This window comes from Drosophila virilis, chromosome 2 (genome assembly GCF_030788295.1).
Source record: "Drosophila virilis strain 15010-1051.87 chromosome 2, Dvir_AGI_RSII-ME, whole genome shotgun sequence".
NCBI lineage: Eukaryota > Metazoa > Arthropoda > Insecta > Diptera > Drosophilidae > Drosophila > Drosophila virilis.
Genome location: NC_091544.1, coordinates 25,909,515 through 25,924,369, shown reverse-complemented (window position 1 = coordinate 25,924,369; position 14,855 = coordinate 25,909,515). Strand labels below are relative to the sequence as shown.

At 40.2% G+C, this 14,855-nt stretch overlaps 1 protein-coding gene across 3 annotated transcripts in view; it reads left to right on the top strand.

Annotated features, from left to right (window-relative positions):
- Positions 1-14,855, top strand: part of Tusp (WD40 superfamily protein Tusp) — a 36,611-nt gene that overhangs the window by 2,128 nt on the left and 19,628 nt on the right. For 2 of the 3 annotated variants that reach the window (XM_015170433.3, XM_015170432.3), the window contains exon 2: positions 5,690-5,960. In XM_015170433.3, coding sequence (XP_015025919.1) covers positions 5,865-5,960 — 96 coding nt within the window. In that variant the 5' untranslated portion in view covers positions 5,690-5,864. Of the gene's footprint in view, positions 1-5,265; positions 5,410-5,689; positions 5,961-14,855 lie in introns of those variants that run through there. The other variant, XM_002055957.4, reaches the window with a different exon arrangement.

Below are 14,855 nucleotides of genomic sequence, written 5' to 3'. Positions count from 1 at the left end.
TGAATCACTTAATTGATACAAAGATTACAGGGTATCCTCTAGCGCATTCATGTTACAACAGCAAAACGCAATTGTGTTTATTTGTGTGCGTTGTTAGCGCCGCTGAGGCGCACAATTTTCCAACTTGCGGCATTGTGACATGGGACAGGGGTTGAGTTTGGTTAAAGTAGAAACAAATTATACGACGCCGCTACCGCCGCCACCGCCGCCCCCGCATAAAGTCAATAAACAAGAGCCAGCAACAACAACAACAACAACAGCAACAACGACAGCAACAACAACAACAAAGAGTTCGTCAGCTTTTATATTTCCCAGTACGCTTGGGCCGCAAAGCTCAGAGCGCAACGTATTTAACCTACCCGAGAAACACACACACACACACTCACACACACACACAGACACACAATAAACACCCATCCCCAAGCTAAACACCCCAGCAGGAACAACGAGCGTTCCCCCTCTGCGTTGTTATTGTATTTGCCAGAATTGTTTTGCTTTGCTGTCATTTATTTCGTCATTTATGCAAAACTTTATTGCTTTCTCTTGTCTTGCAGGGTTTTTTTTTTACAATGTTTTTGTTTTTTGGATTTTTCTTGGCTAGCTGAGCTTTTTGGCCATTGGCCAGTTCCAGTTTCAAGTGCGCCAATTAAGTGCATGCAACGCGTTTGTTGCACATTGAAGGCTCTATTAACGGAGTCTTCTCTTGCAACTAAATATCCTTGACCGGTAAATTTGTTGTCATGCCCACCTTTTATATCGCTTATGCGTAACAATAAAAGTTCGTTAACGAAAAAGAAGCTCCTGGTTCTATTACACTACGCAACAAATTTTACACTGGGTAACAAAATTAGTATCTGTTACGAAACCAATTTATTGGATACATATGGAAAAACAAGATTATATTAAAATTTTTTCAGTCGGCCGAATTTTTCACCCATATAATTTTTGCAAGCTCTTTGTCCCTCCATCAAAGCCCTAACTTGTTGAGAATTAGAAGCGTGGAACATCGAAATACAGCAAAGCGTGCAAGTTTTCTAAGGCTTTTTTAATTTCTTCCAAGTTTCTTAAAAGTGAGCATAAACCTGTAGCAGGGCATACGGAAAGAAGGTCCATTCAACGGATTTTTTACTGTATATCGCAAATATCTTGTGTGCGCTGGCGTGTGGCTAATGAAAGCCTAAAGGAAAACTTCAACTACGAACATGAAACAAAAACTAACTGTAAGCCTACTTCAAGCGATTGCAAATTAGCACTTGGGGCCATTTTTAGCCCAACTCGGCAGCGCTTTGAACTCCTTTGAGCGACAACAACAACAACAACTACAAAGAGAAGCAGGAGCAAAAGTTAAGATAATTATGCATAAAGGCGCAACCTGAGTCCAAAATGGCAGGTCGAAAGAAAGAGAAAGGTAGAGAGTGGGGTGGCAGGCAGCGGGAGATGACGTGCGAGTGAGAGGGACAGCACAAGAGTAAGATTCTTGTCGAGGTGCCTGACATCTTAGAATTTTGTGGCAACATGCAACGAAGACGTGAACAAACACAACGCACACGTAATTCTCTACAAACGTGTTGTTGTTGTTGCTTTTTTTGTTGTTGCCGTTGCCTTTGCCCCATGTTTTGTTATGCATGGCTGCATTTTCATTACGCAGAGCTGAACTAGTTTAAAGCAGCTCAAGGACACGGCTCGACATGCCTCGCTTGGCATGTTGTCATCATCAACAGCAGCAGCAACAACAAACAATATAAAAAATTAAAATGAAAAAATCTAACACGCTCTGCAAGCTTATCCTGCCCCATAAATTTAATCCAAACTCGACAACAATTAATATGCCGGGCCTAAGAAATAAATCAATAAAACACGAAGGAACTGTTTCTGTCAGCAGATTAAATACTTTATAATTAACTATAATTATATTCAATATTTAATAATAATAAAGCATTTGGCTTTATTTCCAACTGATTATTCCCATAACTGTCAATATTTTGATTTTATTATTTTGATCAGCGTATTGAGATCTTCATAGATGCCATTGTCTATGATTATATAATACAAAAATTGTTATGTAATGCCTAATTATTATTATTCTTTGCAATAGGTGGGATCTTATCTCCAGTGGCAAAAGACACGTGAAGGAGAACTGTGAAAGAACTATTCCTTGGAATTGGCTCGATCTACCTAATGCAATTAATTGAATCGTTTTCCAGTTCGCCCTAAGATTCTTTTAGTTTCCATCAACTATTCGTATATTAAAGAAAAATTCTAGTTAAGCACATTAATTTTCTCAAAAATCCATTGAAAATTCAAAATTTATCCATTCGTGTTTTTAGATTTATCTTTCCATTTGCAAGCTAATTAGCTACAGGGTATTAGCATGCGTAGCGTATAATAGTAATTTTGAGGGTCAAAAGGCGCCAATGAAGTCGTTTAAGTTGGCTTTTTACCGGGTCCAACACAATTGCGACGAACAAACAGAAACAATAACAACAATGCCAACAACAACAGCAACATAAGCGCCTTAAACGCGTGCGTACAATGGGGCGTATGCTTAATCCCATTTAGGCAGTTTAATTGCAGCAGCAGAGAAAGTAAGAGAACAGAGTGAAAGTGAACGAGAAAGAGAAATAGAAAGGGAGTGGGCTTTAGAGCAAGCAAAACTAATGTGCAACTTTGCTTGCCTTTAATCTAGAGGATTATATGCTTATGTGTGTATGTGTGTGTTGGCGTGCGACAGTGTTTCCACATAATTAACTTTTAATGGCAAGGCCGCGACAAAAAGTGTTGCCTACTTCTGAGCGTCGCGGCAAAACATTTTTGTTGTTGCCTACTTCTGAGCGTCGCGCAATACAGTAAAGACGCACATTGAAGAGATGTCGTTAAAATAACCAATTAAAAAACTAAATACACATAAATTACTTTCAAGAGATAATAATTAAGCTTTTTTAAAGACTAGTTTTAACAATTTTGTTATTTTTCAAGATCTCTTGAGCCAACTGAAGCGGTTGCGGGCTACGCAATAAATTCGCATAGCTGCAAAGAAAAAATCGTGAGAAATTTGTCTATAAGGGTATTTGTTTTTCGGCTAGTCGTTCTTACTTGCCTTATTGAATGCGAAAAGTAGACCATCTAAAAAGTTGTCCGCTCACTTAGCTGTTCGTTTGTCGGGTTTACACTGTATTTAGTTCGCGCCCATTTTTGGCATTTTTCCTGGACACCCAAAATAGCCAAGGACAAGGTTGAATGCAGTTTGTCGTTAGCTGTAACTTGTTGGTGTCCTTTTGTTGCAGTTGTTGTTGTTGTTGCTGGTTAAATGCACAATGCATGCTATGCCGCACACCTGCTGCAGTTGCACGTGACAAGTGGCAAGTGTCGCAGGCTATTTACGACTGCTTGACACTTGGACAGTTCTTCGACGGCGCTCATGAATTTTGCCAGCTTTTATGCATTAGAAAAGCCCTGAAAAGCAGCTCAAAGCGATAGACATTAGAAGGGTGCGGAGCGGGCAGGGAGAAAGAGATGCATGGTAAGCTAGGGGAGTATGGGAAAGAGAAAGAGAAAGCGAGATTATGAGACTGAAGCAGTTTGTGTGGAAATTATAAAGCTGCTAACAAAGGTCTGCCTGCGTAGTGTGTGTGTGTGTGTGTGAATGTGTGTGTGTGCTTGTACATGTATGTGTTGCTGTATGGCTGTGTGTGTGCCCTGTGTATAAAAGTGGCTCAAATAACACGTACAAAATATAGCTCGTGGCATATGTGTAATCATTCGTAGCATTCGCGTTGCTTCTGCCTTTGATTGTTTGACTTAGGCGCAGACGGGCTGTGAGGGGGTACTAAACAGCCCTAGGCTCTAACAACAACGTACTTCCGTTATAATTAAATTTTAATTCAATGAGAGTGGGGGCCGAAAAACTAGTTGGCTTTTATCAGTATGCAAGCTGGCAGCCTTTTAACTACAAAAGGATGTTCTCAATAGCTTTCAAAGCTGCTGTCAACATTTCTACATATGATTCGGTTGCTGACTGACTGTGTAGGCAGCGGGGAAGGAGGTGGAGCGGGTGGAGAACGGGGGTGCCCTTGTGGCTCTTTAGCCAGCACACCCCCAGGCGTATACGCAATCAAAGATTGTATATCATATGACAAATTCAATCAAACAAAGCGCACGACCTAATTGAAGTGTATGCGTTCCCATTGGCAAGGCGTGTGGCCCAAGACAAATGTTGATATTGACTTACTGCCTAGACACACACACGCACACACACACGCACACAAGCAACACACATCAAGATGGCAGAAGGACAGCAGCAGCAGCATCAGCAGCTTATCAATTATTCAAGCATATTTTGAAACATTGTCGTACTAAGTGAAAGACAGTGATGGTTGAGTGAAAGAAGGAGTGTAGGGTGCCAGCTACATTTGATAACTTTTTGCATTATTAAAGGCAGAGGACAAATTTGTGTTCGCTATGCCGATTTTTATATATCCTTGCAGACTAAAAACACGTAAACGTACTCTAGGCTGGATTGATAGAAGGACTCTAAGCTGGATTGGCGAATTTCACGCGCAAGTGTGGAAAAATTGTTAAAATCGTTTTCATGAAACTTTTCATCTTACCATCCGATCGGCCTCAATTATATTTTCAAAGATATTTATTCAAATTTATTTGAGGAGTGTTTTACAGTTTTCGGAAAATCTATTCTTTGGTATGTCTTCGGCACTCCTAACTTCTTTATAATGCTCATAGTGCATTGCCGGTAACTAAGAAGCACAGGGAAAATAGTTAATGCCGTGTAGGGTTAGTATATCTTGAAAAACAAAAAGTTTTTTTTGTTTTATATGGCAGCTAAATGATATAGTGGACAACAGAAAGAGAAACTTCTGCAAGGTTTTACGATGATAGCTTCAAAACTGAGAGATTAGTTCGCATATAAACAGACAGACGGATATTAATACAGAGACTAGTGAAGAATCTATATACTTTATGCGGTGGCAGATGGTTTCTTCTACGCATTACACATTTCACAACAAAATTATAATACCCTCTGCAAAGGTAGAAAAATCGCAAGTAAGAGCCAAGTAATATAGCATTCCTGATATCTGTACGATTTTTATTATAAGTAACTTGATAGAACAAACCAGCTGGATGGACATTGCTGTGGACTTTTCTGCTAAATTTGTGAATGCCCCTTAGTAGGGCAACTCAAGTGAGAAGCTTTCAAACAATTTTTAGAATTTTTTTAAATTTCAACATGCGCAAACCTGAACGCATTTTTTGTTTGTTTGCATGGCTTTGCTTTGCTTTGGCAAATGCGAGATAGGACATGCACATGAGCACATGTCCTGCTGCTGCTGGTGTTTCGGCTGTAGCCTGGGGCAACTTTGTGCACTTACCACTAATATCCAATTAGCGTGCGAGGTTCGTGTTCTGGAAAGTGTGCTTCAAATTATGTTGGCTGCGTGCTGCAATTTGTCAACCCCTATGAGAGATGGCGAGCTGAAAGCAAGCATATGCCATAATACACACACAATGCACACAAACACATCCAAACACCCCCACACACACACACACACACACACGTCACTGGCGGCTTGCTGATAAGGCAGCTTCCATGGCATTAGCTTTTATTGTAAATTAGTTATTGGCCTGTTAAACTAAAACGATAATCAACAACGCACATTTCTCTGCTCTTATCTAGCAACATGTGCGTGGCGTAAATCAGCGGCAGCACTGGAAGAGGCAGAGACGAAGACAGAGACCCCACTACAACAACAACAATAAGAACAACAACAACAACAACAAGAATAACAACAAACTAGTTGTCCAGTGCATTGTTCTCTGGCGGAAGCGGAAACGGCGCTCGAACTCGTAAAATGCATTTACACTTTGAACGTAACATCAATACAAAATGCGACTGTACAATACTCTCGCTTTCGTGGATGGGAAAGGTGCCAGATGATATACCCGAGGTAAGTCATTTAGTTTAATAGACCCCGCGCCCGCCTACGTCGACCCCGACCCCGATCCTGCTGGTCAATAGCTATTAGTGTCGAGGTCCATGCTGGTGTGCGTCTGCTTGGCCAGTTAATTTGTGCCATCCTTTCCTATATATACAAATACAATAAATACTGGCAATGTCCATTAAACTGTCGAGCACTTTAAATTGCCACCAGAGCCATTAGATGAGCTCAGCTGAGCTATTTGGCGGGGGGACAGAGAGTGTGTTGGGAAGGGAGTATATGAGCGTGACAATGGTTAAATTAAGGCCTAATGGCTGCGCTTAAGTGGCTAAGACCCAAGCGTTACCATTAATAGCTTGAGTTTTGAAAATCAACGGGCTTCAAATATTTCCTGGAATTTCTGTTAAGTAGCTTAATAATTTTTGGGAGGATTGAGATATAAATAAATATGAAGTATATTAATATGGAATCTCTTGAAGCGAGAAGTACCATTGAAATTTGTTACTTTACATTTATTTTGTAAAACATTTTTTTTTCGCACAAGAATATTTTGTTTCATTATTTTGGTGAATCTATTCCTAGAAATTAGAGAAAGAAAAGTTTATTTGGTTTTGCGTCATTTTGCCAGACATAATCAAAGGAAATTTTCCTTTGTCCCAAGCTGCAATTTATACAGAAATTTCCTTTTGGCTCAACACTTGGAAATGTACGACCTCCAAATGGAGGCAAACGGTGGTCAAAGTTGGTATGAAAAACATCAACAACAACGCAGCCATAAAAGTGTACGCTGCGCACTTGACGTCATGAGCCTGTGGGTGAGACAAGCGGAAGGTGGCTGGTTCAAATCCAGGAGATAATTTTACTTTTATTCATTGTTCGTAATGAGAAGGGGCAACAATTAATGAAAAAAAGGTAAGGCATAGCCTTGTGATCATTTGAGCGGCTTCTTATAAGTCTCAAGTTGACGCAAATTGCTAAAAATTGCTATTTTAGAACATTTAGTACAAGCTTTCCTCAAAAACTAGCTACTTTGCGTATATATAAGACGAAGTTACTTAAGATAAACGTTAGCAGTTGCTTTTCAGGTTGGCCAGTAGATGGACTAGAGGCATCAAAAGACAGGTGCTTCTGATGATTCCCGCTTTCAAAAGCAAATAATTGAGTGTTCAGCTTTTTTTTTTTCTGCAAGCAGAAGCTGAATGAGCTAAATATATGTAAGCAACTGTATCAAGAGACAAATGCACCACAGTTTGATGTGTGATGTGTGTGTGTGATGGGGTAGAGTAAGTCTAATAATTCGCGAAGAAATGCGGGTAGCTAACGAGGCATACTGGCAACTCTTACGGATAAGGCATAGCAAATTACTTCAACATGAGCTAAAATGCACTTTGGATAATCCCAGATTATCTAGCAGGATATGGCAGACTTGTGAGCAAAACAACTCCAGAACACATTCCGGAGTACATGCTGGAATACAGCTGCAAGCAGGCTGAGTCTTACACCTTGGGGCGCAGTAGAGTAAGGGATTTTTGAAGCCAGGAAAAATTAATTAGCAGAACAGCATTGAACATTCAAGATGCTCTTGCACACTAGACTCAGCTGTTCGCAGTGCACTGAACTCAATTAATAAGTAATGCTCCACAATTGAAAGGCGCTCTGCAATATACCAAAAAAAAAAACTCTATTTTAAATTTCAGTTAACTAACTCATGCCAAATTTGGTTATGCTTCGATTGAAATTGATTCGGGTTTACAAATACACGTTTGTTTTTCCGACATTTCTGCACGCATGAGCATTTCTCAAGTGTTTCCACACCGGACTTGCATGGAGCACAGGCTGGACGTTAGGATCTACGCCTATTTTTAGAGCTATTTGTGGCGCTGTTCGAGCTTAAAATTGATTTTGTGTGTATGTCTGTTGCTTGGGTGGGAGTGTGCAGTGGATGGTTGTGTGTGCGTGCGTGTGTGTGTGTGTGTGTGTTTGTGCGCGTATAGCCTTGTCTGGCGGTCTTAACTTTTCCAATTATTATGAACTTTCAGTGACTGCGCCAATACAAATGCCATATAATCCTTTTTATATTGAATATAAAAATCCAATCACGTCTGCCTCTGCAACTGGGCTCCAGATCCTGGCGACTTGCTCCTGCTACGAATGCGTCCCATATCCTGTGTCTTATGGCGCCAAATTAAAGTTGAGTGTGCGCCTCAAGTGTTGCTCTTAGCCAGCGCCACATTCACATTCACATCCACATCCACATATGCAACCGCGCGAACGCACACCCGCACACCTGCATACCCCTATGCCCTTGCCCTGTGTCTGGAACTGTCTATCCATCTGTCTGTTTGTCATTCTGTTTGCCCATTCGTCTGGGCAAATGCTCTGTTTTCGCCCTGAGCAGAGGAACAGCATTTGCTAGCGATTTATTTAACAGTTTTCAATTTCATTTTCAACACTCGACTGTGTGTGCGTGTGTGGGTTGTTGTGCGTGTGAATTGAAGAGCGTGTGTGAGTGTGAGTGTGTGTGTCTGTTTCTGTTTCGTGTGCGGTTAAGGGCACGTGTCAGTGTTTGCGCGTGCCGATTCTTGTTCTCATTCTCATTTCCTTGCTCACACCTCCAGTCCCATTTCCATTTCCACTAGCAATTCCATTTCCATTCCCCATTGCCAAGTGCACGATGCTTACATTTTCTTGTTACGTCCTTACAGCAATTTACGGCCGATAAACTTCTGTTTTTATACCCTATAGCTATTAAGATGTTTAGTAAGAGGGTACGTAACTGTTATCCCTACAACGGCATTTTCCATCTAAATTTGGTGGAACATTTTTGGCTCTGTCATCAACACACATTGCTACTGACTCGAGACTCGCAAGGAGTTTTCTTAGTTCAAAGCTATAACCATTTGTGAATTACAAGCAACGAAAAGGCGTTAAGGTGTTAAGCCCTGCGGCCTACACTGTGTTTGCCAAAGAGCAACGCTTTTGTATTTTGAGCTTTTCTTTTAGCCTAAATAATGCGCATAAGAGTTTAGTTACCTTATTTCATCCTATAGGGTATCCTTTAGTCTAAGTTTTGAGCAATCGCATTACGTTTATTGACAGCGGTTTTTGGACCTGGTGCTAAACAGTTGCCGCTGATGCTTTCAATTCTTGAAATGTACGCAGACCGCTGGGAATTGTGACTTTGCTTTCAGATACATCATCTCAGCAAAGAGCTCCTGTCTTCAAAAATTCCCACAGCGCAGTCATTACATCAAAGTATTTATTCGACTTATGTTCCCTACATATATATACATATATATGTACAAATTTTGATGGCTGGCACTTGGACTTGGGTCTTGGTGTCATAATGTTTTAACAGGCACTTTTCATGGCTGGCGATTTTAACTTCAACTTGGGCTGACTGATTGCTTGGCTATCTCTATCGCTCCCCCATTTCTCCCTCTCTCTCTCTCTCTCTCTTTGTGTGTCTGCCTTGTATCATCAAAGCCGAAGTGTCAGAGGCGATCATAAAACGCCGCTCCTAAAAGCGCTTGTCTGTAGCCATGGCAATCAAATTGCTGGCACAATAGACACCGCTTGACTGTAGAAACTGCCAGTGTCAGCCTCAAGTCAAGTGCACAGTGTACACTGCACTCACATGAGCCATGTGCTAACACCCATCGCCTCTGCCCGCCTGCCACTCATACCCCGCAGCAGTGCTGGTTTAGGGGTTGCAGGCGTCTTCAACTGTCGCGGCATTTCGCATACATAAATTGACACAACCTTTCTGACATGTCCCAAAATGAAATCGTAAAACGAAATTCGATTCCATTGCATACAAACACATGTACACACATACATATGTGTACATAGATGTGTATGTATTTGTATCAAAATCAAAATCGAGCAAATGTGGCATTGTATAATGCCATTGTCATTGCCTGCATGGTCATTATGCAAATGCCTGAACGCGCCCAAAAACTGAATTTCAATGTTAATGTCATTTATACCCTGTACTAGAGTTGAAAGAGCTATATCGGTTCCTATCTCCTGTTCTTCCCACTTTCTAGCGATTTCAGTTGGTATACACTGAAAATAATTGTAAAGGGTATGATGGTTATGGGCAAGTCAACGTAAGAGGCAGAAAGGAATATCTTTAACTCCGCGTTAGAGTGTATATAATCCTCATCAGGAAAACGAGTTGCGTCGATCTAGCCATGGGACCTATGTCCGTGATTCTGTGGTATCAAGATGATACCAAACGAAAAATGAGTTTAATTACTTTTTTTTAGTATGTTGCATAGTATCGATATTTATTTTGTGCCATTTTAAAGCATAACTCGGAGATTATAAAAGCAAGATACACGATATATATTTCGCACATGGTATAGTTCAATTAGAGATTGCTTAAGTTTTAGATACTTTTTCCAATTTTTCTGAAAATTGAAGGAACTCTTAAGCCTCGCGTCATTTTTGGGCAGTGAGACTAAGGGACAAAATTCTTACTCCCTGATACGTTTAAGTATTTATATAACAGAGTGTCTTCCAGTCAGTCAATTTTTATCGGCTGCCAGCACTTTAAATTCATAAATTCATAATTTAAAGGCATAAGCGAATTGTGAGGGGCTTCTTTTATTTTGTGGATTTGAGTGCTCGCAAATGGTCCTAAGCACCAACCCAACATTATATTTTGCATATTTATGACGCGCTTGAAAGTATGCTACGATTTGGACTTATACTTTGATGCCACTGGATTTCAGTTACATATTTGGCACTAGGGTCTGAACATTTAATGGACTCAAATAAATTGCAAAAGCCGTCACATAAGCCGCGCATGGGGCAAATATGCCATCATCTTTGCTGAAGATGAGGACGAACGCTTAGCGTAATTAACAGTTGGCAACTGTTGATGAAGTTTATGCCGTACTCAAGCTCCTGCTCGTTCTGGGCTTGGTTTTTGCTCCTGGTCCTGGAAATTAGCCGACTTAGCTGTAGCTTCATTAGGCAAAGCACTGACCCAAGCCATAAGTATCATTAATAAGTGCCTGCTACTGCCGACGTTGACTGTTCAACTCTCAACATTTTCCAGCTCTATTCCTTGGTATACGCTACTAGAGAGGGTATTCTTGTTATGTCGTGAAATGTGTAACGCGGAAGAGGAATCGGCAAACTTTGTCATATAACTGACAAGTCTCGGTTTTTTTTTTTAGTTCCCTTCGCTAAACTTAGCATTACGACTTACAATATTCTCCTTCCATAATATGTGCAAGATCCTGGACCACATATATACAAGGGTATTTGGTGTTCAGATATCCTTTCTATCCTGGTTTCTCTCTCTGTCTGTGTCATCTCCATTTGCAGCATTTTAATTACGCACCGTAAAAAATAATCGAGTTCTTAGTTCCATTCAATCTGAGTACGCTGCACGACCTGCTAATGAAAGTTGAGCGCTGGTCACTGACCAGTCTGTGGAGTAGGGTGCGTTGCTGAATGGAGCAGTGGTGTGTGGGCAGGGAGGGGGCCTGGGTTAGGTTGGGGGAGGGGCTAACCACCGGGCCAATCCCTTCTAGTTTGTGCCGCTAATTATGTGCACTAGACTGTGCCGTTATGCTGGCGGCATTTAATTTCTTTACTCTTTGTTTCATTCCATTTCGTTTCGTTTTGCATTGTGCCGCTTATTTTACGGCACTTTTGTTTAGCTATGGGCGCGGTGGGCGTGGCTGGCGCGTTATTTATGTTTGTTTCATTGCGCGTGTTTTTATTTAATTTCGCAAGGACCATAAAAATGCCGAGCAGCTGTTGTTGTTGTTGCTGTCGCTGCTGTTGCTGTTACCTTTGGTTACGTTTCTGCGTTTATTATATTCGTAATGAGCTGCTTATACCCTGTAGCAAAGGCGACATGTTGGGTAAATCAGTTGTCAATTAACATTTTAAAGTGCTTAGTTGCGATTGAGTGATCAGTTTATCTAGAAGTTATATATCGATTGTTGACCACACAGTAACAAATTACTTTTCGAGATTGATAAAAATAAGTCGCGACTAAATATCGATTGTGAATTATCATCATAGAATAGGTGATTTTGTCAAGTTTCGATAATTATCGATCGATTCAATTATCGATCATAGTTTTACAAGTGCTGTGGTTATCACAGTTATCACTGGAAATCAAAACTTTTTCATATTGTACTCGATAGATGATGAAAATGATGAAATGATCATAAAAAATGAGCTGATCGATAACCCGAATTCCTGCTAGCTATCCATACTAAAACAACTTTTTGTTGCATGAACTAAGCAAGTATTAGGGACTACCCGTGAGGTATCGAGGTATCTCGTAGCTGTGCTCTTACAAAGTTGATCCACTTTATGGCCAAAGCTGGCTTCAAAGCAAAAGTTGTTTTTATGCGCCTAACAGCCCTGAACAAAAGTTGTGCACACCCTGTAACCAAACTCCTCTGCTCGCACGCACACACATATATAAATATGTACATATATATAGAGCACAGCTCACGCGTTATAAATGTGTTACGTGTTACGTTACAACCAACCACCCCCTTTGGTCCACCGCTCAATCTGCAATTTCCACGCATAAGCTGATTTAAACATGACGCCCGAAGGGTTTTCTCTGGCTTGTTGAACAGGTGCCGATTACAAGTGCCAATTTTGCTGCTGCTAGTTAATTGAAAACTTTTTAATTGTTTTTGTTTTGGTTGTTTTTTTTTTTTTTTGATTTTCTTTTGTTTTTAGCAATTTTAAATGAAGCAGACTTAGTTTCAGTTTAAGCCCAACTGATTTATGGTCACGTCCTTGGCACAGCCGCCTGTTGTTGACAGATTCAATTAAGAGACGGCACGCGCTCGAGTCATATATTCTTGTGAGGTGTCACTATTCCCCTTTCCCTCTCTCTCTCTCTCTTCCGCTCTTACTATCTTGACACTTGCTGTCTCGCTCTATTGGCATTGGTGCATGGCAATTTAAGCCAATCGTTTGACCAGGCATTTATTCAGCTTGCATTTGGGTTTGTTTGTGGCCAGCTCTAAAAATTGTACACCCCAGTCAAGCACACACACACACACACTCGCACTAACTAGTTCATTCTTGCTGTGAGTCTGCTCCTGGCTGTGGCTTTCAGTTGTGTCATTGATTGGTTTACCCAGCATTTTGTTTGTTAGCTTTGGCTGCTGCCTGGGGCGCCTTCTCGTGTAGTTGTTGTGTGCGGTTTTTGTGCCTGCCACTTGCCACTTGTCACATTGCCACATGGACCCATATTCAATTGTTGCACGGCCAAAATCAATCAATTATTTAAGTGACCCATCTTAGCTATTGCTATTGGTCTCCTTCTTCTCATTGGACAATTGACGTTTGTTTCATAATTTTGTTGATTTTGTTCTTGTTCTTTCCCTGCTGCTTCTATTCATTTGTGTGTGTGTGTGTTCATTGTGATGCATATTTTTCATTACATTGATTGAACATTTTTCGTAATGGTTCAGTTGCATTGGTTATTTGATCCCAACTCAGGCAGCTCGCTTTGTTATAAATCCGCTGGGAAAGTAGCTTTTTTGTGTTAACTCTCTTTTGTATTTTACCATTTGCAATCTATTGTGTTACCAATTTCGAGAGCATAGTTCTCATGTGTTTAATCTCTTTTGTTCGTAGCTCTAGAAAGTTTAGTATTTTACTATATTACCTCCAGCTCTTCTTCTTGCATCCAAATTACCTGTTCTCCATTTAATCTGCGTTGCCTTAAACTCCTTACATAAATGTCTGTTCATGAATATGGGATCTATTCGGAATATTAACTTATTTTAAGCTATTAAAATAGCAATTTGGTTTATTACACAAATCTAAACGTTTTACTGACAGCTGCTCTCCGTATACGGAAATATTACTATACTTATCTGAAAACTATTACAAAAACTATTACTTTTATTATTTTTAAGTCCACTTATAATAAATGTTCGCTTCAAAGAATTTGCATCGCAGCGGCTGGAGCTATTAAAATAGTTAAAATGGGTAAAGAGGGTTTAATGACTTTGTGCAAATGTTTGTGAAAGGCAGCAGAAATGTCGAAATCTTTTTTTTAGCAAATCTTTTACAGAGCTAGAATCACCAAACTGCTTTAGGGTATCCCCTAGTAGGGAACTCCTGATTGGAGTGGAGTGTATTATGCGGCCTTGCCCGTGAGAAGTTTTGTCTTTAGATAATGTACTTACTCTACCTTTCCACTTATTCCAACTCGAATGTTTTAATTATGCTACCTGCTCTGTGTGCCGTATTTAAAACATTAACAGACAGCACTCTCACACTTAAAGCCGTGGCTGCTCTCCATATAGGCCGCTTTCATATACATCAAGAGAATAATTTAATTATCAATACTGCTTTGTGCGCTATCCTTGAACGTTTAACTGGCAGCAGAGCACCACACTTTAAGCTTTGGCTTCGTTCAACATATCAATCATTTTTTGTGCATCATCCTTGAAAGTTTTACAGGTAACATTGCCTTGGCTTACATCTTTACTACTCTCCACATGGACCACATTAAGGGAATAATTAAATAAGCAATCCTGCTATCTCATCATTTGTGCGTCATCCTTAAATATTTTACTGGCAGTTCCGGTTTGCATACAATTTTATTGGTATGGCTGCATATCCTTATACTTGTATGAATTTAAATAGTTTCGAATAGCTTTAATGTGTCCAATCTAATGACATCGAGAGCTTATCATTTGTTATATGGGATACTTTAATACCAAGTCAATTGGCTTCTGACCTGATATGCTTTTTAATTTTTTTGCATCAAATTTTGTACTCGTGTCTTAGCCTTTGTCTTTGCCTTTGACCGCTCGTTTTCATTTTCCTGTTTTTTGTTGTTGTTGCTGCCCTGTCATAAGCTTCTTAACTTGTATTTTTTCGTTGGTAATTGCT